Here is a 21,978-nt window from a genome sequence, read left to right on the forward strand (position 1 = left end):
TCCTTTACTCCAAGTATCATCGAGGTATCATATCGTGCGTGTCCGTGTGCGTATTGAGAAGTAGATATTTCCATGGTTGTTGGTCAAACGAATCGAAGGACCGACTAAACGCGGCCGATTATATCATCCACGTCCCTTTGGTTCACGACGACGCCGCCCTCCGAACACCGAGCCTTTGTACGCAGCTCTGAACACAGGTTGTCAACGTCGATTTCCCCGTTGCGGAACTTCTCCATGGATTGCAGACGATCCCTAAAGAGCCATGTCAGTATATGCTTGTTAAGCGATAGCGGGTGTAGATCATACCAAATCTTGGTGCAGGACAGCATTTGAGCTTTGTCTTCACCAGGCACAACCTCTTCATCCATCTTGTTATCCATGACTTCAAGTATGCTTTTCTTTGGTTGGGCGTTTGTACCGGCTTCTGTGAGGTTGTGCGATGGGCTGCCGAGATCAGGCAACGGGAACGCGTCGTCAAAGAACGTGTTGAAATCTTGCGACAGGATAGCATCTTGAGGCTCTCGCCAGTCCCCAAATAGCAGCGGATCAAATTGGCCGCCATTCTGCTGGGCCATAAAGTCGATCCCAGCAACGTTCTCTGTGTTATCCGTGCTCTGGGGTGCATTGGGCGTGCCCGTGGCACTTTCGCTCCGGTGTCTCACAGCGGGGATAGGATTGTTAATATTACCGCATGCCATGCCCAGTTGGGCACAGAATGATTTTTCTCCGTCGATAGTGCAAGCGTGCCCGTCATGAGAGTCCTTGTGCTGGTTATCCGGAGACTGCACACTGGGCTCCGGAGAGGTGCCACTGGATGAGAGATACCGGTGCGAGTCCGAAGACGAAGAGGGAGAATCAGAGTTGGATGTATCGTGCACTTGTCCAGACTGTTGTTGGAATTTGTAGAAGCTGTTCGGATGTCCGTTTGCGGTGATGGGAGATGCGGTGGCGGGCTTGTTCGGGGTGGCGTCTCTGGGCGATGCTGTGTTAGAAGATCGGCCATTTGTTGTTTGTAGCGGAGAGTGTCGAAGAACGCCAGGTATGGGAGCGTCATCTTTCTTGTTCTGGTTTGCCTTGGCCATCGAACCACTGAAGATACGACCGCCAGGGAGATCACCAAACTTGGGGAAGTCAAACATGAAATCATTATTGTTCAGACCAGACATGCGGTTGGCGTTGCCTGGATATGAGTTGATGGCCGAAAGGGCGTTTCCTTGAGTCACCCATGACAAACGCTTCCGGTACTCGCGAAGTTCGACTTGCAGACGTTCCACTTGAGCTTTGAGCAACCCATTTTCTTGATTGGCATCATCAGACGCCCTCTGTAGTTCATCCACTTTCGTTTCCAAATCCTTCAGATGCTTTTCCTTACGCTCACGGAACGCCCGTTGCGCTGCCCGATTCTGTGCCTTTCGTTTCTACCAGAAACGTCAGCAATCGCAGTTCTCACCAGTAAGTGCTTATACATACCGATGTCGGTTCTGACGTCAACGGCTTTCTTCCTGGTTTCTTCGATGCCTTGTCATCGCTCTTATCGTCACTTTCCCTTCGCTTCTTTCCGTGGGCTTCGCTGCTGCTGTCGGATTCCTTGCGCTTGTCACCGACCTCGTGATCGTCTGACGTTGCGCTCCCGGGTAACTCGCCAATCAAATTTTCGGTGCCGGGAAAGTCCCATTCAAGTTCGGGATTAAAATCAAGGAAAGGGCTTTCGTCGTAGTTGAGGTTCTCGAACTGGTGAGAACCATCAAATGCTGGGGATGCATTGAAGCTTCCTGAAGACGCCTGACCCGGGGTGTTGTTTGAATTTGAACCAATCTCCGGATCTTGAGGATTCTGCTTCTGCTTTGAGGGCGGGTTGTTCGAGGAGAGGGCGGCAAGGAGGAGGTCCTGTTGATCGGGAGAAAGGTAAAGGCCGTGCTGGTACAGAGCGTTGTAGTCGGCCATTGCGAAGATGCTAGTGTGTGCAGTTCGGGCGAGGCTTAAATGAAAGCTAAAGCTGATGTTATAACGTAGCTGTCAATCAAATCGGGCTTCCCGCCCGTTCGCAGGGTCGATGTGGACAACAAGATCGAACTGCGAGGCTGGACCTAATGGCAGTGGCAGTGCTCCACCAAAGGACTCAAGAATGCTCAGTCACCAGGTAGAAATGACTCAGTATTGATGAAGCAATTCCAATTAATGAAAAAGATCTGAAGTACGTTTGTCCTCAGCGCTGAGATGAGTCAAAAGCGTGACAAGGATAGAATAACACTTTGTTGAAATTGACCGGCAAAAGTGGTGAGACACCTCGCAGGCAGAGGGGTTGGAAGAGAGAGATGTGAGGTTGGAAAAAGAATCAAAGGATAGACTAGTGCCTCGAGGCAACTATGGATGGTTGGCTGAACAGCGACGCAAACAAAGAGCCACTCTGTTGGTCAATATCGGACGAGATGACGAGGAGGGCCTGAGAAACGTGGAGGCGAGAAGCAGGCTGAGGAGGGGACGGCGATGCAGGATGCAGTCACGGGGGGTGGCGGTCGTAAAGCGGCGGCAGGAATTGGTGTCTTTGATTGGCTGCGGCCAGCTACAGCCAGTGGTATTTTCTTACAGCTGGTGCTGCTTTAAGCCCAGCAAAACCCGACAGCGCTGCTTAGAAATCAGGCCGGAGGGTCGATTCTGCGACCTTCTCGATTTCTCCTCTGCTAGAGGACGATCATTCAGCCTCATGCTCCGTTATCGCAGACTTCCTTTCCAGTCCTCACAGCTCTCGCCCTTTTCTTGCCTCTATCTACACCCTGGTTTACATACGATTGGCATGATTCCACTCATTGTTTCCTCATCTCTTATCATTCAACCAACCTCATCTTATCAGACCCCAATTTCTCGGATGCGCGGCAGGATCCCGTGACTCTGGATCGCCCACATTTTGATAGCTGACCGCCAATCATGATGGGCTAAAGCAGCGAAGAAGGCGGGAAAATCAGTGGGCTGCTTTCAGTTTCATCCAGCACGAGGATTCCACAGCTCCATTTCATTCGCTGACTGTTTGACGGTCAGACAGTGAGGTTTCGCTTTGCGAACATCCCAGGACTAGGATCCCTGGGTGAGACGCATTTCATTTGATATTCGGCGATTCTGGGCTCAAGTCTGACTCATCGGGATCCAATCCTTCATCCGTATCTTCACGATTCACGATCAAGTCGGACTTTTTGGATCCGTAGGGCGATCCGGATGTCACCCCATCCGGGCAGGACTTTTGATTATTCCAAGGTTGTTCGTCATACATCGACTCCAGAGAAGCCAGTTTTCTCGTGTTCGCTTAATCTTGGGAATGAGCTGATAGACGGTTGGCCTAGATACCAATAGCTAGTAGTGTACATACGTAGCTTTGATCCCTCGTTTCAGATTTAGCTGGATCTAGTCCGTATCTACAGTTCTACACCGTACCCCGTGTTTCCGTTATGATGTGACCATGTGGCGGATCACGTGCCGCACTCGCCAACCGCCCGGCGCGAATCTCAGACTCCTCCGACCGACACGCGTGCAGACTGCAGAGTCAAACACCAGCTAAGCTAGCTATCCGACCCACTCAAGCTTTCCGCCCCTTTCGTCTTTGCTAGTATCATCATGTCAGACGTCGCAGCCCTGGAGGCTGAGGTAAAGGAGTTCAAGCTTCAGGTGAGTCAGCCACCCGATATGGTGAGCGCATCTAACCGCCGCAGCTTGAAACTGTTCAATCTAGTTTGCAGGTAGACCCAGATAACACGGAATTGCAGAGTCTCAAAGCTGAGCTGGAAGAACTTATAAACTTCACTGAAACATCAATCGCCGAGCTCAAACCTGCCGCTCCCCAGCCATACACCGCTCCGACAAGATCAAAAGGCTCCAGAGACGACTACGCCTCAAAGCCCAGCTATCGTGCCCCGGCAGTCGACCAAGCAGATGATAACTCCAACTCCGCACCCGCTTCGTTCTCCGTAAACGAGCATGTGCTCGCCCGTTGGGTGTCCGGCGACAATTCGTTCTACCCGGCACGCATCACTTCCATCACCGGCTCGTCCAGCAACCCCGTTTACATTGTCTCGTTCAAGTCATATGGGACGGTGGAATCCCTAACTGCAAAAGATCTCAAACCCATTTCCAACAGTGACTCGCGAAAACGCAAGGCTGATGGAAGCCCAGGCAGCTCAAACCACTCCCCAGTTCCTCAACCTCCCCACGCAAGCGTCATCTCGGCCGCAGCAGATATCAACCCCGCACTGGCAAACCAGGCACGCAAGGACCCTAATAAGGTCGGCGACGGGCCTGGGCGCCCTACGAAGGCAGCGCGGAAGGTCAAGGCCAACAAGGAGCTCGAGGCGGGTAAGAACAAGTGGAAGGATTTTGCCAGCAAGACCAAGATTGGGCGGAAGGACAGCATGTTCAGGACTGGTGAGGGTGTGAATGCTCGAGGTATGTCCTCCCACGTCTTTCGAGAGTCGGTGCTAATACTTCTAGTTGGTTTTACCGGATCGGGACAAACGATGCGCAAAGATCCTACTCGGTCGCGACACGTCTATCAGCAGGGGGAAGAGGATAATTATTGATGGTTCAGTTGATGATTTACGGCCATTGTTTACATCCACTGTCTCCTGCGCGCTTCTTTCTATGTTTCATCGCTAACCAGATATGGTGGCAGATAGTTTTGACGGCCATGCTCGTACATAATGCCAAGAGTGGTGACAACTGTGCCTGATGTCTGTAGGTCAAAAGTCGGTCGGTGTAGCAGTATTCTTATTAGTTATACCAATAAAAAAAATCGAGAATATAGTTGGGCTCTCTTGAATGCTTAAGATCCGGTTCTAGACTCGCACCTGGGCAGTCTGAGGTTTGGCTCGGCGTAGCGATAAAACGCCGAATCTCCGCTGCATCGTCACCGAACTTCTCACATCTTCCAGTTGCACAACTAACGTCAGCCGACTCAGCCCTACAGTTTGATTAGTGATCTCAGCTGTAATTTTGATTTCAGCCAATGATAAGCAGCATGACCAATGAATCGCAGAAGACATAGCCAAACCGCCGATTCGCCTGGCGAAGCAGTGAAACGAAGGAAAACCGTTGCGTACGCTGGTCTCTCAAGGATGCTGCATTTTACTGACATAGATTCCTCTCGTCATTAGGTGCGAAAGATGTCATTCTCACAAAATCAAGTGTTCTGGTGATGAGCCATGCATGAAATGTCGCCTCGTTGGTTGCGCTGACGAGTGCCGATACCCGGCACGCGACCGTCAAGTCAAAGTTAGCGAAAGGTATGGACACCTGTTACAGTCTTGCCCTGCTTATACTGATGTCAATAGCTATCTTGAGCAAATACTGGCTGAAATTCAACGCCTCCGAGCGCAATCAGCATCCTCGGCGAACACGCCCGAGGCTCGTCCAGGTCCAGAAGCCGACCATACCCGCCTTGGTCCAGACGGGCAAGATGAAGCGGGAAACGAAAATGATAATAGCACCAGCGTTCGAAATCCCATAATCGGAGACCGGGCTTGGTTTCACGCCTATGACCCGTCGGCGCCACCAATATTCGTTGGCGAGGCCGCCTGTACGGCGTTCGCGACGCGCTTCCGCCAGTTCTTAACGGGCAGCAATGCAACAGCACATATTCGACGCACGCAGTACGTCAAAGAAGAGAACATTGCCCTCGCAAATGCTGGCGAGATTCGATGGCCGAGTCTCCAGCAGGCGCGGCTGCTGGTGAAGATCGCAATTCGCCAGATTAGCTGCGTGTACCATGTGCTGCTTCGAAAATCAACCCTAGACAAACTGGAGGAGATTTATCGGACTGGCGACTTTGAGTGCACAGTTAATCAGTGCAAATTCTTTGCGTTGTTTGCATTTGGAGAGGCGTATTCGATGCGCAGTGAGCCGGCTTCCGGGAGTAGGGTTCCGGGGACGTCTTACTTTGCGAGGAGTCTGAGTCTCGTGCAGGTACTGCCTGAGAGGACGAGCATTACGCACCTGGAGACGTTATTACTTTTGGTATGTGTCCCACTTTCACCCCATCCACCCAACAGTCAAGCATGCTGACGAGGTAGTCCCTATTCTCCTACTACCTAAACCGCCGCCACTCAGCATACGTCCTCATCGGCAGTGCCATGCGCCTCGGCCTCTGCATAGGGCTAAACCACAACATCCCTGAATCCCAACTCATTGATCCCGTTGAGCGGCAGCACCGCGTGCGAATTTGGTGGACAATCTATATCTTCGACCGTATGTGGGCGTCGAAGATGGGCTTACCATCACAAATACTAGACGATGACATCCACCTCGACATGCCGTCAAGCACATTGCCGAATCAGACTTACGATGAGCAATTCACAGACGTGGAGTTCCTCAAGGCCAACATTAACCTCGCACGAATTGTCGGCGAGACGACGGCAAAGGTCTATAGTCGACGCAAGTATAACGAGACGTTCCTGCAACGGGTGCAGAAGTTGCTCAAAGCGTTGAAGAACTGGGTTGATACGTTGCCTGAGCATCTACGACTAAACGTTGATGATCCCGAGATGAATACAAAGCAGGTTACGTCCATACATCTTGCTTTCAATCAGGTACGCTCACTCGTCCATTTGTCTTATGGCGGCATTACTAACAGCGAATAGTGTGTCATCTTAACCACCCGGCCAACTCTACTACATCTCCTCAAACTCACGGAAACCTCAACCACGTCCTCCCCAAACCCCCCTCAGGAAACCGTATCCCAGCCCCTTCAAACTCTCGGCGAAGCTTGTATCCACGCCGCCCGCCATTCCCACTCGATAATCCTCACGAAGTGGATTAACGGCTCTTTGCCCGTCTTCGGTTACTTTCATGCGCATTATCTCTTCTCAGCATCGCTCGTGCTCGCTATGTCTGCATTTGTGCCGCTGCCTCTCGGTAGTCCTGCAGATCTGAATGCCTTCGAAACGAGCCTTGAGGTGTTGGCGAATATGAGTGAGAATGGGAATTTGGCGGCAAGCGAGTTCTATCACAACCTTCAGAGCGTGAGAGGGTGTCTTGACCCTTGGAGGGCAGACCGGGGAGTTGCCAGTAGATGTACGAGTAGGAATGGTGGGGGCCAGAGTCAAAGTCGGGGGCCGTTTGGGGCTGCAGCTGGCCCTTCTGCGCCATTAACTCCGTCAACCCCTTCTGAGAGGCCAGCAGGATACGAGCAGACCTCAGTCCCAGCCACGGTTGCAGGCTCCGTCCCCAATCTCTTGTCGACCTACAATCAGCCCAACTTTAACTACAGTCATACCCCGACGATTACCACTACGTTGCCGGAACAAGGGCCAAGTCAAATTCCAGACCGTACAGCAGGAGGTTTTACTACTGCAATGGCATTCATGGAACCCACAATGCAGGATTTTCTGGCACAGTCTGATCTGGATTTGGGACTACTGAACCCGGTCGAGACGTTCATGGATCATGTGGAAGGTTTATATTCAGGGCATGAATTTTCGTAAGCATATACACATTTCTTTAGGTTTTACCTTTTGTATTGAGTATATTCAGGATAACCGCTAACTGATCTTCATCGTAGCTGGCACGATACACTTCGGCGCAGGAAGCCGAACTCCTGATATCAACCCTCGGCACCAAGCCCGGCATGCCGAACGGAAAAGAATCCGCTATCTGAATGCCCAATGGCAATTGATATTTGAATGCAAGTCTGCCTTGATAACAGTTTATGATACAACTTTGATCTCAGGCTTCGACAATGGAGGACACTGAAAAGAACGCCGTCGAAAGCACCGGCTCAACGCCGGGAACCACTACCCCCAATTCCCTCCAGAAAACACCGACTCACAACTCTCCCGGCTTTTCGCTCCCAAGATGGCGCAAATACATAATTCTCTTCATTGTCTCGTGGATGACGCTCGCCGTAACATTCTCCAGCACAGCGCTTTTACCAGCAACGCCCGAGATCGCAACCGAGTTCAACACAACTTCCGAGATACTCAATATCACAAATGCCGGCGTGCTGTTGGCCATGGGGTTCTCGACGCTCCTTTGGGGACCACTAACAATCCTCATCGGGCGCCGCGTCAGCTATAATATTGCTGTTGCGGTGCTTGTGACAGCTAGCGGGCTCACGGCGGGGAGCCGGAGTATGGGGTGGTTTACGGCGTGTAGAATCTTGGGCGGGTTTACGGGAACTAGCTTTATGGTGTCCGGGCAAACTGTTTTGGCGGATATTTTTGAGCCGGTAGGTCTACTTTTGGCGAGATTTGGTTGGAACCTCGGACTGACGAGGTATACAGGAAGTTCGAGGGACGGCCGTGGGATTATTCATGCTGGGAACTGTGACTGGCCCTGCGATTGGTATACCCCCTCCATTAACCACGTGTCAGACACCGACTAACAAGGCTGGTACAGCCCCCTGCATCGGCGGCATAATCGTCACCTTCACAAGCTGGCGGTACATCTACTGGCTGCAGACCGCAATGGCCGGGCTCGGCATGGTGCTGTCGTTGATGTTCGTGCCAGAGGTGCAACAAGAACCCTCCACAGAGAAGGAGCAAAAAAAGAAACAGATCACCCTCCGCTACGCCCTCAAAGTCTTCAACCCCCTCCGCGTCTTCAGACTCTGGCTATACCCGAACATCTTCCTTTCCTTCTTAACCTGCGGCCTCCTATCAACATACCTCTACGCCCTGCTCTCGTCCGCCCGCACAATCTTCAACCCACGCTTCAACCTCACTTCCGCGCTCGTAAGCGGTCTGTTCTACCTCGCCCCGGGCTCGGGTTTCCTGATCGGCAGCGTGCTAGGAGGCCGTTTATCCGACAGGGCCGTGCACAAGTACATCGCGCGGCGCGGGTTCAGACTGCCTCAGGACCGCCTGAATTCCGGGCTGGTCATGCTGAGCCTCGTCTTGCCCGGCGCAACGCTGATCTACGCGTGGACGCTGGACCAAGAGGTTGGCGGAATGCCCGTGCCCATTATTGCGGGGTTTGTGGGCGGCGTCGGGCTGATGGGGAGCTTCAATGGGTTGAATACGTATGCGGCTGAGGCGTTGCCGGCGCATCGGGCGGAGGTCATTGCGGGGAAATATATCGTGCAGTATATTTTCTCGGCCGGGGCGAGTGCGCTTGTTGTGCCGTTGGTTGAGAAGATTGGGGTTGGGTGGACGTTTACGATTTGTATGCATCCTGTCTCCTTCTCAGTGCTTGCGGTGGTTGGATTGAGCTAACTGTGCTTGTGAACAGCTGCGTTTTTAACACTGATCGGGGCAGTGCTTGTATTGATTATTGCGCGGTTTGGGATTGATATGCAGCGATGGGTGGAGAGGAGGGTTCCGATACCTGAGAAGACTTAGGGTTTACGAGTTATGTCTTGTTTGGTACTTGCATTGGACGTTTGGATCGGCTTGATGCGCGGTACCCATATATATATATAGTAATAAATAGAATCTTAGACAGATAGAACATAGGAAGTTAAAAGGCTAAGGTAACAAACAACATAAATTGAGTATTTATGTACTAAAAAAAAACACGAACGCAAGTATATCAATCCTATACATCTCTCTACAGAAGAAGCATACCAAGACCAGCAACAGCGCTGGTCATGATGTAGGCACCGAGCTGCCAGTTGCCAACGAAGACAGCCATGGGACGGGGTCCGAGACCGGCAGCGCCATCAGAGGTCTCGCTGCCAGCACTAGAGCCAGAGCCGGAGGCGTCGCCGCCAACACCGCCGTCAGGAGTGGTGACGTTGCCGGTCCCGTTGTCGCCAGCCTCGTCGAGCAGGCTCTTGCAGCTGTTGCTAGAGTCCGAGGCGTCAACGGTCTCAGCGCGGCCGTCAAAGTCGCAAGCATCGGCGCTGTTCTGGGACTTGTAGTACTGGCTCATGACCCAAGAAAGCTGCTGCTTGGTGGTGCAGACACTGTACGCTCCGTAGGTTCCGGTGGTGGAGTTCGCGGCCTGACCAGCGCAGTAGGTGCCGTCGTCGATGCCACAGATGTAGTCGAAGATCTCACCGTACTCATCCTCGTCGACGTTATCCTTCACCTTGCAGGTCAGAGTGTCCTCCATGCAAGAGCAGAGGTTGGCGTTAGGAGAAGGAGGAAGGTCGGAGCTGGCTTCCCAGTCCTTGCCAACGGCAGGGCAGCTGGGGATGGCAGTGTTGGTGGCAGAATAGGAGTTGCTGTTCACACCAGTAGCGGTGACACTCTGCATCTCCTTGGAGAGGTAGGAGAAGTCAGACCGGGTCTTGACTTCATCGCCATCAACGCTGACCAGACCATAGTCGTTGGCTTCTTGGAAGTACATGTAGACAATACCACCGCTCCAGACGTCGTTCATCTTGGGGCCGAACAGGACGGGGACGTCGGTGAACTTGCGAGGACGAGGGTCAATGCAGCCATATTCGGAGAAGAAAGCAGGGACAGGGTAGTCCTCGAATTCCTTGGTGCGCTCCTCGTATCCAGAAGTGGAAAAGCTCGATTCACCGCACCATTCGTAGATGTTGTATCCAAACATGTCAATTCGGCTATCCTCGTCACCGCAGACCAGGTAGTCCTTCAGGTCCGCACGGAGATCGGCATCGTCATCAGTGGCGTATCCAACAACCAGGGACTCACGGTGGTTCTTCTTGATGTAGGCCTTCATGTCACGCACGGCAGCCTTGACGAACGCAATCGAGTTGGTGTTGTTCTTGCTGTTGGAGACTTCGTTACCGGCAAAGAAACCGATGACGTTGGTGTAGTTGGCGAAAGCATCAACAACGCCGGTGTAACGGTTATAGAGATCGACGTTCCAGGCAGGATCGGCACGGTTGATGGACTCGCTGGGCGAGGACAGATCAGTGATCAGGTAGATGCCGGCGTCTGCCAGCAGACCCATGCAGCGGTCGTGGCTCTTGGTGGGGTCAACGGCATAGGTTCGGATGACGTTGGTGCGCAGCTCCTTCAGGTAGGGGATGTCGCGCTCGCAGTTGGAGTCGTCGGCCAGAGGGTCGGTGTAGTCCGAGTTGTCCGAGGACGAGCTGTTGGCGGAGTATTCCTGCTGGTAGGCAACACCACGGATGAAGAACTCGGTGCCGTTGTTGGAGTAGAAGAATTTGTTGCCCTACGGTTGTCCGCCTGTCAGCGCCCGTCCCGGCTCTCGGGGATCTCGGAGCGACCGGGTCTTACCTTGGTGGTGATAACGGGCAGGTTGGCCGCCAGGGCGCTGCTCGTAAGGGCGGCGCCGGCGAGGGCGAGAGAGAATTTCATTGTACAAGAGCAACAGAAAACTGGAGAACGAGTGTCGAGAACGGACGATCAGTTAATCAGTTGTTGATCACGAAGATCAAGCTTTGAAGAGGCAACTCTTCCTGAAAGAGAGCAGGAAAGAGAAGGAGGGATATATAATCAAGTACAACGAGTGACTGACGACAAACACACGTGTCGTCTGATGGAGAATGGGTAGAAAGTGAAGAGGCAGGACGAGGGAGAGAAGAGAAGAAAAGAAAGGAAAGGTTGGGATGGGATGGAGGAAAGGAGTCCAAGTAAAGGCACGGGGGTGGGACGGCGGAGGCGATGAAATGGGACTGTAATACGGTCCTTGTACACTCAGGCGTTCCCTGGTGAGTTCATAACATGTCCCTGAGGGTCCGGTCCCTGAGTCCCTTAAGTAGCCAGGGTCTCAGGGACAGGCGGCCATAAATGACCAATTTGAAAATGAGGTTGCTTCTTCGCGGCAGTTCAACGGCTCTGAGCTACATCACTGTACATGCTTGTGTAGCATGTTATCCCAGATACTCTGTACAGACAAGAATCGAATAGATTGCCACTGTCCGGCGACTGCTAAGAATATCTGAAACTAGACCCAGGAGAAGACCCTGGGCAGACCCTTATTGGCCAGGGTCCAAGGCAAAGTTACAGAATTACATCATATACCGTAAGGATACTGTAAGTACATCACTCTTACTGACGCCCAGGCTTGGTGTGATTCTTGTAAGGTCTTATCTCTCAGCCAATAATGCTTGTGCTGAGACTCGTCGTTATCGCCAAATCTTCTATTTCTTCTCGGTATACCATTTATTCTCGGCATAGACTAGGTACTAAAGGACTTAGAATACGGCTTTAAAATCATGCGCAATGGACCAAAAGAAAGAGTTTGGTAGGTTTGGTTCCCGCCGACCGTGCCTGTTCCTGTTCCAGCGAATGCAGCGACAAATTGAATAGTGGGACTCTGACTTTGCTGCTCTGGCCTTTTCTCCTGCCAGCATGAACTATCATATAATAGTCTCTTGATCGGATCTTGGCCTCTCGAACCTCATCATGGTCCAAGTCTCCATGACCGTCTCCTCTGTTTAGGGATCGATCTCAGAGGCCAGTGATATCATGATGGTATGGGCGGGACTGCATAGCCACACTCAACTGCCAATCAGACGCCCGGCGTCGTCAACATGAGAAAGCCAGGGGTTTCAGAGCCAGTCAACGCGAAGAATTCGCAGCAAGGGAGGATTTGGGCTCAAAGTCGAATTCTTGAATCTGGGCACGTCGCACGACAACGTTTGTTGTGCCAAGCAAAGAAAGCTTCGCCATGAAGTCTTAGCGGGCGATCTGATTCTGATCAACACCAAACATCATTCTGCAGACTCTTGTCCTGTAGAATCCTGACATTGGGACCACTAAGTGACGCGAGCGGCGTTTGTCTTTCTTAACTTTCTTTGTAGTCGCTCTCTACATTTTACTTTCTCTACTTTCTTTCAGTTTGATATCATATTAATCGCTTATCGGACGATCGCTCCGTCACGGTTCTTCAACTACCCCTTTTCCGGCATCCAGATCTCAACCAGCCTCATCTTTCCACTCCAGGCAGCAGCATATCCAGCGACTAAGGGTCCTATCAGCCACAGCTCCATCGTTCAACGCCCCAATCAGTCAGAGTAAGTATGCAGCTCTGCCGTTTATTCGTCCATGTCCATTTTCTGCCCAAGATGCCGGTACTGGAGGTGGCTACGTGGCGTGGGAGGTTACCCACGTATGTGGCTTGGACCACGATGCTCCAGCATCTACAGAACATCAGATATCTAAAAGCATGAAGACGGTCTAATGTTTTCCGCAGACTATTGAATAGTTGAGAAGTCAACTGCATTGAGCATGCGTGAGCATATTCCGTCCACCCGTTGGCCCTCCTTCTGATTCGTCTAGATATCTACAAAAGTAAGGCCAGAAACCTCGCCTGGTACGATCAAGATGGCGAACCCACCATACACAATCCCTTCAAAAAGTTCCGAAGAAGCCCACGACGGTCGAATTCAATCCAACTGGAGAGTCGCCTGACGCAATATTCGTCTGCTGGCGCTGTTCGCCCTGAGGAAGAGGTACGACGCAACAGGGAAATAAGAGAGGGCTTGGAAGGGCCTGCTCATTCAGATTCTTTCCCACCCGGCACCGGGACCACCGTCGAATCAGGAGCGCGCCCTGAAAGCATGGAAAAGGCGGAGCAGGAGCAGTCGATGAGCAGCGGCGAGCCGATCAACGTTTCGACTCGTGGAAACCCAGATGATGAAACAGAAGGCAAACCCCGGAAGCGGAGAGGATTCCTAGGCTTAGGAAAGCCCTCAACCGAAGAGAATACAGAGGTTTCTGAGAATGAACCGCGGGATAAACAAAAGTTCACGCCAGTGGGGCAGTTCAAGGCCACTGTTCTGAACTCCTGGATTAATATCCTTATTCTCGCCGCTCCGGCTGGAATTGCGTTGAATTATGTCGACGTGGACCCTGTGGCAGTCTTCGTGGTTAACTTTATCGCCATCATCCCACTCGCAGCTATGCTGAGTTTTGCAACTGAAGAAATCGCCTTGCGGACGGGAGAGACAATCGGCGGTCTCCTTAATGCTAGTTTTGGAAACGCTGTCGAGTTGATCGTCGCTATCATCGCTTTGGTCCATGATGAGGTGTTGATTGTGCAGACGTCTCTTATCGGCAGTATGCTGTCTAACCTTCTCTTGGTCTTGGGCATGTGCTTCTTCTTTGGTGGGCTCAACCGCTTAGAGCAGCACTTCAATCCAGTTGTTGCACAAACAGCAGCCAGTCTTCTTGCTCTGGCAGTAGGAAGTTTGATCATCCCAACAGCTTTCAATGTCTGGGCCGATGGTATGTTCGCACCCTATCATGCATTGGGCAGCGCTAACGGGCGTAGCGGATAAATCAAAGGTTGCTCAGCTTTCACAAGGTCAGTACTCAGAACTTGTTCAATAGATCCATTCTTACCTCTCTTCAGGCACTTCCGTAATCCTCCTGGTCGTCTACGGATGCTACCTCTACTTCCAGCTCAGTACGCACGTTGAGATGTACAACGCGCCGAGTCAAAAAGCCGAGAAGATACGCCAGAAGGTGTCCGAAGGCGACGCCAGCCGGGGCATTGCCCAGATCGGCCATATGTCGGCTGCGCTGGCAGGCGCGAACAACCAAATGTCGGTGCAGGATCCTGACGACGAGCCGGAAGAGCCCCAGCTTCACATCTATGTCGCTATCCTGACGCTGTGTGTCTCGACTGCTCTCGTCGGCGTGTGTGCTGAATTCATGGTATGCCCTCTCTTTGGCAAAGACTGAAAGAGACAAAGTTAGCTAACTCAGTCAGGTTGACTCTATTGACGCGCTGACAGACCAACGTGGTGGAATTTCGAAAACATTTGTTGGGTTGATCCTGCTTCCGATTGTCGGTAATGCCGCCGAGCACGCTACAGCAGTTACGGTCGCAATCAAGGACAAGATGGATTTGTCAATTGGAGTTGCCGTTGGCTCGAGTATGCAGATTGCGATGCTTGTTCTCCCATTCATAGTTGTGCTCGGCTGGATCATGGGCAAAACTGACATGGTATGTTATTCGCAGTTAAATCAGTTCAGCAGTGCTAACCTTAGTAGTCCCTTGACTTTGACCCTTTCCAAGTGATCTTGCTTTTCGTCTCTGTGCTCCTGGTGAATTATCTCATTGCCGACGGAAAGTCGCACTGGCTTGAGGGAGTTCTGTTGATGATGATGTACATCATTATTGCGGTGGCTGCGTGGTAAGTACAAGTACCCGACCTCACTCAAACACGCCGTCTAACATTGATTTTCCAGGTTCTATGGATGAGATATACGCTCGTTATCATCACGTCATTTTAATCTTATCCGCCCTGGCCATTGACTCCATTCATTTCTCAAATTGATACCTGTATTATTCCTAATATCATGATCTGTTCTCTACTTTGTCCATCTAAATATCCTCTGCCCAGCCTCGGGCAGTCCTAGCCCGAGTTGACGTTCTTCGGCACTTCCGAGTGGAGCTGACGGGGTTAGGGTTACCTGGAACTGGAGCTTAAAAGGTAAAGCATCGGGTAAATATTCAGGACCCGGACGGAGGGAATGCCGCGTTTATTTAGTTCTAGTACCCACGGAACAACACCGGTCGTTCGCTCGCAAGTCGCAACTCGATTCATGATTCAGGTTGCGCCACGGTGGCCCGTCAATTCGAAAGTCTGAACCCGTCCTAGCGCCCGGCCTCTTATTTCATTTTCCTGATGCCTGCGGCGCTGCAAGTAAGTCCGCGAATCAGAGGCTCAGAACCCGAGTCGGAGCTTCTTTCGGGCGGCAATCTAAGCTCGCCCGGTGGTGGCTCGACGGCGATGCAACCCAGTGCAGGCCCAGGCCAGCTTAGCGTCATGATCCCGTCTAAATTTCCGGTTCAGACTGGAAGGATTGGATGGGTTGATTGGGGGCTGAGCCCGAGGAGTAGGACTGAATCCCGGGGAAAGCTACTGCGGTCCTAGCATCCTCTCCGTCCTGACTCTTGACGTCCGCCCGGGCTTACTACAAGAAGACGTTCCAATTGAGCTCAACCGGCCTTCCTCCGGCAGTGGGTGGCAAGAAAGGGATACTCTCCGACGTGTCTACTTCGTAGAGTAAGGTGAGACAACTTGAAGCTTACCTCGGAGGCAGAACGTCACTGAAGCTTCGCCGTATCCTGTGGCCATGTGGTTTACAGATCTGTTGATATTGATGGCTCTCTTTTGGAGGCTGGGGAAAGGGCAAAAGTCTGCCAGGTATACCCATTCGGCGTAGGGAGTAGTAGGGTGGTATCCGAACCCGTCGGCAGTGTGCCTATTTTACCTCGAGACGAGCACCACCAGTCATCATCATCATCATTAGTACGGTAGTACCACCGCCATTGTACTTCCCTTCAACAAGGGCCCCTTTCCTCACGACTTGATCTCACTTCACGTGCGATAGCCTCTCTGGAGAACGATGGCCGTGCTTGACAACCCCATTCTGACACGAAACTCTATCTCACCATCCATTATTGGACCACTTTCCAGGGCTGCATGGCTGCAGAAGCATACCCCGCCCATGACCCCCAGCCAGTGGCTAGAAATTCCGGGGTCGGGTGAGCGTCAGTGCAGTGCAGCGCATGGGAGGGGGGATCAGGTTCTCCCGAGGCCATTCCGCGGATAGGTCGGTCGGTACTCTGCGTTCTCGTGGCCACCACTGGGATTTTTACCCTGTCGTATAATAGAGCTCGCTAAGAGACCAAGATGCCAATAGGTGAGATTCGGCGATGCAGGGGCAGGCAGCCTTCGCATCCTTTACCGGAATCACATTCTCTTCGGCTGGACAGCTCGGGGAGTGAAAGTACAGCCGGAGGTCCAGAAGTCCCAGGTATGACCAGGATTGTACCGTACGTACATAGCAGATCCTTTGAAACAGGTGATATATTTGTGGCAGTCGTAGCACAGTCTGTGCTAGGGGGCTCTGTGCCATGTCGGCACGGCTAGACGCAGTGCCGACGAGAATGCTGTCTTACCCTTCCCCTCGCCCTCCCAAACCTGACCTCGACCTTCACTTTTCTTTCAAGTCGAAGAATCAATTAATGGAATTGGAGAAACCCATCGAGCGGTTATGTTTGCCCAGTTCAGCGAGGTCGGCGATTCTCCGGGAAAGCCCGAGAGCGACTCCATCGCGAGGGCGAAGAGAGCGGCCAGTGTAACGGTTGACGGATTCCGCACGGTAGTTGGAGGCATGATGTTACCTAAGTGTGGGAATTAGGGTACAGTCGCATGGCAGGCTCGTCCAGTCGCAGGGCTGCAAATATAAGGCCTGCTGGCGCTGTTGCGGGGGTGCCTCGGGACCGGTTAAATGCGCGGGGAAGTTCCGTTGCCGGGCTCTCTGCAATTCCGATCAGTCGGTCACGCTCGGCTTGTGGGTAAGAGTCTGAGAGGGTCATGGGACTTGACAGTTCTTGTGCTGCGAATAATTACTCTGCTACCTGTATAAATCGTACTTGTATTGTCCCTATCATCTGCCATGTCGGGCAAGATGCAGTGCCGTGTCGGGACCAATTCGATCCCTGTCCAACCCAGCAGACCTGCCTGCCTGCCTGAGCCTGGTCGGATCTTCTTCCCCGCGGGGATGGACTGCATGACCTCCACAGTGAAGTCACTCTGGGCACTCAACAAGGCTTCAACAATAGTACGAAGGCCAAAGTGTATACTGATGTAATGGCATCGGAAGATCCTTTCTTTTTCTCATCTCGTCCTCGTAGCGATTATTCATAAATAAGATTACCCTTCGGAGTCGTCGCACTTGGCCAAGTTATGTAATGGGTCAAGTGACGTTCCACACGGCTGCTGCTAACCGGCTTCGGTCCGTGTCGGGGCTTCATCATCAGGATGTCCAGTAGCTGGATATTTTTGAGACTGATGCCGTTTGTAGGTAGCAGTCTTGAGGATCTCATAGTACAGTGTATCTACACCGACTATGCAGACAGTTGTCCCAGACACTGACCACTGTTTGCCCCGGGAAACAGGAAGAGAATCACATTCTCGGCACTCGGAAAGGGGCTCCACACTGCACGCTCCGGCCGCTCGGTCTGGTCTGGCTTCATCTGGCTTCATCGCTTGTTGTTAGTTCATCTCCGGACTCTGTGTCGGGCCTCTCCGCAATTTCTCCAGCCTGCCCAGTCTTTAGCACCGCATCCCAACTTTCTTTTTCGCTTCCGCTCGTTCTTTATTATTCGCCCTCCCCTGCTCTTCCTCGCCTCGACCTCTTCCCTCTTCCCCCCCTCCCTTTCGCCCCCCGTCCCTTACTCCAGACGCGTGCCTGACTGGAGCCCCGACTCTGGGCTCAACTGACTCGCTTCCCCCACACTCCGCGCTCAGCTCCCACTTCAGGTATTCCACCCCGTCCGTCTCGTCTCTTAGCCCATTTAATCCTGTCTCCATTTTTGATTGTCGCCCCGTCTCGCTTTTTCTCTTCCTTCGATTCTTGCTGTTCTCCTGCCATCGTTTTCGTTGTTTGCTTCCTATCCCTGCCCTTCGCTGTTCTTGTGCACGGCTCGGATTAGGAGAGAAAAAGCAAAAAGCCCAGAAAAATCCACAAGCGGCTTTATGCTCGCTTCGTTCGCTTCCCTGATTGCCGTTGATGTCGTACTGACCGACAGTCGAACAGCCCGTGGCCAGACATTCAAAATCGTACCATCCCCCTGCCCAGTCCCGTCCCCCATTCCTGCCACCCAGACCGTCCGCCCGTCATCCGACTCGCCCCCATCGGAATCCCGGGGAATTTTACCGGAGAAATACGGCGGATACAGAGACCGCGGCGGCGTGCAAAGGGGTCAAGAACCACTCGTGTTGCGACCGCTGTCGCCGGCGCTGTATTGTCCGGTCTCCTCGGCCGTCAATCCCGTTTGCTAGCTTCCTGTCCTGTCCTTCGATCCTGCTCGCTCCCTGTCTCGTCTTCGTCTTTGCATCACTGGGTGAGACGGGCCCTCCCCGTCTGAGAAACGGTCCACATCATGCGGTCAAGCATCGCCTGCGCGCGCTGCCGCCGAAGCAAAATCAAGTGCGTCAACTCGGGTATCGACACCACCTGTCGCGCTTGCGAGTCCTCCGGTCGAGACTGTGTTTACCCGACGCCTGCCATTGGCGTCGGCGGTGCCAAACGAGATATCGCGGCCCTGGCCGAAGGGGAGGACCGCAATGGGGATTGGGATAGTCCTAAGCGACAGCGCTCTCGCAAGGCCGTCGGTCTGTCCTCCGCGGGCAAAGATGCTTCCAAGGCAGGCCTCGATGCGCTCGATCCATCCATCCTGACACTCAAGGTTTGGGAGGCCGTCCTCGATCTCTTTCAGTCTCACTATGCCACGTTACTTCCTTTTCTCCATCCCGCCTCCTTTATGAGCCAGGTCAGGCAGCTTTCTGGCAGCCGGTCGTCGCCTTCAGCTCCGAATACGGCCCTTCCTAACCATCAAGATCCCCCTCGAGAACAAGGCCTGAACCCGTCAGCACCACCTAACCCGCTTATTCCTCTGGGCGTCCTTGCCCTTACTGCTCGTTTCCACCCTCAACTCGCCGCCTACCATTCGCCCGGCTCTCCAGGGCACCCATCAAACCCTCTTGCTGCCTCAGAATACTATGCGACAGCGCTGCGTAGCCGGCTGGCCGGCGTCGACGGCGCTAGTCTGGCCGTTCCTGACCTTACGCGCGTCCAGGCATTGCTTATGCTCGCCTTGCATGAATGGGGCATGTGCCGTGGCAAAAGTGCCTGGCTGTATGTGGGAATGGCCATCCGTCTGTCCCAAGCCATGGGGCTACCTTTCGAGCTGGAAAACGATCTATATTCTAGAGATGTACCAAGATCACCAGCCCTGAAGATGGAAGCAGATATGTTCGGCCTGCCACGCCGCCCCGAGCAAAAAGAACAAACATCGGACGAGGTGATGGCACAAGAGACGAAGCGTCGTACTTTTTGGGCATGTTTCATCCTCGACCGTTTTCTAAGTAGCGGCAAGTACCGCCCACGAATGATCAGAGTCAAGGAGTTGGGCATCCAATTGCCTAGTGACAATGCCTTTGCGTTCGGAGAGCGGGTGCGAACATCTCGCCTGAGTGACCCGGTCGGTCGGCGTCCGCAAAGCTTCAGCTCCCAAGGCGTTCAAATTCCCAGTATCCGTCAGAGTATCGGCGTATTTGGCGAGGAGAAGCTTATTCCCAACGGCTCAGATAACCGCCCGTGGTCGCCTGTGTCGCGACGGAAAGACTCTGCTGAGGATGAGATTGACCGGTGGGAAATCGGTGCTGAAGAGTCGGTGCTAAGTCGCGCCGTCCGTATCATCCGCGTGTGGGGAAGTATCGCCAAGTGGTCGTGCGCTGGCGGCCGACGAACCGAACAGTTACCACCATGGCATCCCGACTCACGCTTCTACCGGCTTCGAACATCGCTAGCAGAATTCCGGGATGCGTTATCCCGTAATCTGCAATACTCTTCCCGCAATACCGACACCCATATCAACATGTACAAGAACACCCTTCCTCCATATACCGTCATGCACTTGGCCTATTTCCTTTCTGTCATCGTGCTCCACCGCTCCTATATACCATTCCTCCCTGTGCGCTGCACAGAACCCATTGGGCCTCTTGATGAGCCAGTTGATAAGACTGGGATGCCTGAAGGGTTTTGGCGCGACAGCGCACGCGAGCTCTTCGCAGCTGCTCGGCAGCTGATGGATTTGGTAGTAACTTGTCAGGAGCAATGTGTGCTAGTTGAGAACCCTCTTGTCGGGTTTGCCATCTACAATGCCGCATTTGTCGGCATCTACGCGGCTCATTTCCCGCATATGGACCTTGACGGCGTTCTCGGTCCGGTAGCTCGTGGAGATCTCGGTCCGGTATATCGTGGCGACCCGCAAGGTCCGGTTCAATCACGCAAGGTCCTAAGTATCCTACGTGAGATGCGGCCGCGCCTAAAGATGGCAGCGGGCTGGTTCCGCACCCTGAATCGCCTACACAGCTACTTCTCCAAGGTTAAGCGTGACTACCGCCGTAATTCTCGCAGATCAGATATGTTACCTCCAGACGTACTTGATCCACACAGCGCCAACGGAATCCGTCCCGTTCGTGAAGGCGGAGCTGGAGGGGGCTTGGAGGAGTTCAAGCTTCTGGAGAAGCTGTTCCTCGATTTCGGTATTATCGACGACCAACTTCCTGATGCTCACGCCGAAGAAGACGGTGACCGTGCCACAAACATCAGTGAAACCGGCAGCAACCACATTCGCAGCGACCCCGGCGATCTGGGTGAGGGTCCGCTGGATGGCGCAGGCGGCCGTCGCGAGTCCTGGGTCCCTGTCAACAGTCCGGGTCTACCGCTCCCAAGTCTAGACGAACGCCGACCAAGCCTCCCACTGCCACCAGGCCGGTCTCTTCAATCTCAATCTCCTTTCTCGCTGCCGTCACTCCAGCATCAACACCAGCATCACCCAGAAGGTCAATACAACAGCTCCTCTCCAACTCTCCCTTCCCTCGCACCAGCAAACGCCTACGGTGGCCTCCCTCCCGGCCCTGGTCCAACATCATCAGCTCCCGCGTCATCAGCACGTTTGCAGCCGATCAACTCCTGGCTCAATTCTCGCTCTCAGCCTCCACCAACACCTTACTCCCAGTCTCTTCCGCCTATCAGCGCCGCCGCGCCAACGCATCACCCCCAGATGCTACCGCCGCCTGGGTCCATCGGGCACCCTGGTGCCTCTCCGCCTGCGACGATTGATGGCGCGGAGAGCTTCAATCATCTCTGGTCAACTAGTCTTGGCGGTGACGATATTCTTGCCTTCCTGGAAGGCAGCGAGTACGCGCCATCTCCTGGTTCTGGCGCTGGAGGCATGTCTCTGCCGTCTGAAGTCGGTATTCCAACAGGCTGGTTGAGCACCGTCTGGACGGAATTCCGGTGATTGACGACGAATAGTGCGCTGCTTTACCCCTATAGCATGCATGCATGCACACCTTGCTTTTACTCAGTTACCCCTTTTCTTATGTTCTCTGTATGTACTATTATCTCTCTCAGTCCTTTCTATTTGTCTATGGATACGATCATCACGCTTCGCGAATGTTTGGGAATGGGTATGGCTGGCTCGGTTTTCAAAAAAGTCTTTTCAGGTTTTTCATGGATGGACTCGGGGGACCGGAACCGGGCCTTGGATGGATTCACGTTCGATGAACGATGGAATGGATGTTTT

At 53.1% G+C, this 21,978-nt stretch overlaps 7 protein-coding genes across 7 annotated transcripts; 5 read left to right on the forward strand and 2 right to left on the reverse strand.

The window, feature by feature from the left end:
* Positions 1 to 104: 104 nt before the first annotated feature.
* yap1 (putative bZIP transcription factor AP-1/Yap1) lies at positions 105 to 1,944 on the reverse strand (the record flags this gene model as incomplete). Its single annotated transcript, XM_026749336.1, has 3 exons — positions 105 to 252; positions 307 to 1,418; positions 1,471 to 1,944. 3 exons carry the CDS (start codon positions 1,942 to 1,944, stop codon positions 105 to 107), a joined length of 1,734 nt encoding a protein of 577 aa, XP_026602426.1.
* Positions 1,945 to 3,606: 1,662 nt separating this feature from the next.
* Positions 3,607 to 4,565, forward strand: DSM5745_07321 (uncharacterized protein; the record flags this gene model as incomplete). Its single annotated transcript, XM_026749337.1, has 3 exons — positions 3,607 to 3,657; positions 3,702 to 4,431; positions 4,477 to 4,565. 3 exons carry the CDS (start codon positions 3,607 to 3,609, stop codon positions 4,563 to 4,565), a joined length of 870 nt encoding a protein of 289 aa, XP_026602427.1.
* A 625-nt stretch (positions 4,566 to 5,190) lies between these two features.
* On the forward strand, positions 5,191 to 7,502 carry DSM5745_07322 (transcription factor domain-containing protein; the record flags this gene model as incomplete). The annotated part of the gene is made up of 5 exons (XM_026749338.1): positions 5,191 to 5,267; positions 5,316 to 5,997; positions 6,054 to 6,569; positions 6,621 to 7,459; positions 7,484 to 7,502. 5 exons carry the CDS (start codon positions 5,191 to 5,193, stop codon positions 7,500 to 7,502), a joined length of 2,133 nt encoding a protein of 710 aa, XP_026602428.1.
* A 215-nt stretch (positions 7,503 to 7,717) lies between these two features.
* DSM5745_07323 (putative MFS transporter) lies at positions 7,718 to 9,191 on the forward strand (the record flags this gene model as incomplete). The annotated part of the gene is made up of 2 exons (XM_026749339.1): positions 7,718 to 8,206; positions 8,262 to 9,191. The coding sequence occupies 2 exons, from the start codon at positions 7,718 to 7,720 to the stop codon at positions 9,189 to 9,191; spliced, it is 1,419 nt and encodes a 472-aa protein (XP_026602429.1).
* Positions 9,192 to 9,525: 334 nt separating this feature from the next.
* DSM5745_07324 (glycoside hydrolase family 72 protein) lies at positions 9,526 to 11,213 on the reverse strand (the record flags this gene model as incomplete). Its single annotated transcript, XM_026749340.1, has 2 exons — positions 9,526 to 11,067; positions 11,133 to 11,213. 2 exons carry the CDS (start codon positions 11,211 to 11,213, stop codon positions 9,526 to 9,528), a joined length of 1,623 nt encoding a protein of 540 aa, XP_026602430.1.
* Positions 11,214 to 13,088: 1,875 nt separating this feature from the next.
* On the forward strand, positions 13,089 to 15,069 carry DSM5745_07325 (hydrogen/calcium exchanger domain-containing protein; the record flags this gene model as incomplete). The annotated part of the gene is made up of 7 exons (XM_026749341.1): positions 13,089 to 13,092; positions 13,140 to 14,087; positions 14,134 to 14,166; positions 14,215 to 14,519; positions 14,575 to 14,811; positions 14,859 to 15,001; positions 15,057 to 15,069. 7 exons carry the CDS (start codon positions 13,089 to 13,091, stop codon positions 15,067 to 15,069), a joined length of 1,683 nt encoding a protein of 560 aa, XP_026602431.1.
* A 3,696-nt stretch (positions 15,070 to 18,765) lies between these two features.
* Positions 18,766 to 21,693, forward strand: DSM5745_07326 (putative C6 transcription factor; the record flags this gene model as incomplete). The annotated part of the gene is made up of 1 exon (XM_026749342.1): positions 18,766 to 21,693. One exon carries the CDS (start codon positions 18,766 to 18,768, stop codon positions 21,691 to 21,693), a length of 2,928 nt encoding a protein of 975 aa, XP_026602432.1.
* Positions 21,694 to 21,978: the final 285 nt, after the last annotated feature.

Source organism: Aspergillus mulundensis (genome assembly GCF_003369625.1).
Source record: "Aspergillus mulundensis strain DSM 5745 chromosome Unknown scaffold_7, whole genome shotgun sequence".
NCBI lineage: Eukaryota > Fungi > Ascomycota > Eurotiomycetes > Eurotiales > Aspergillaceae > Aspergillus > Aspergillus mulundensis.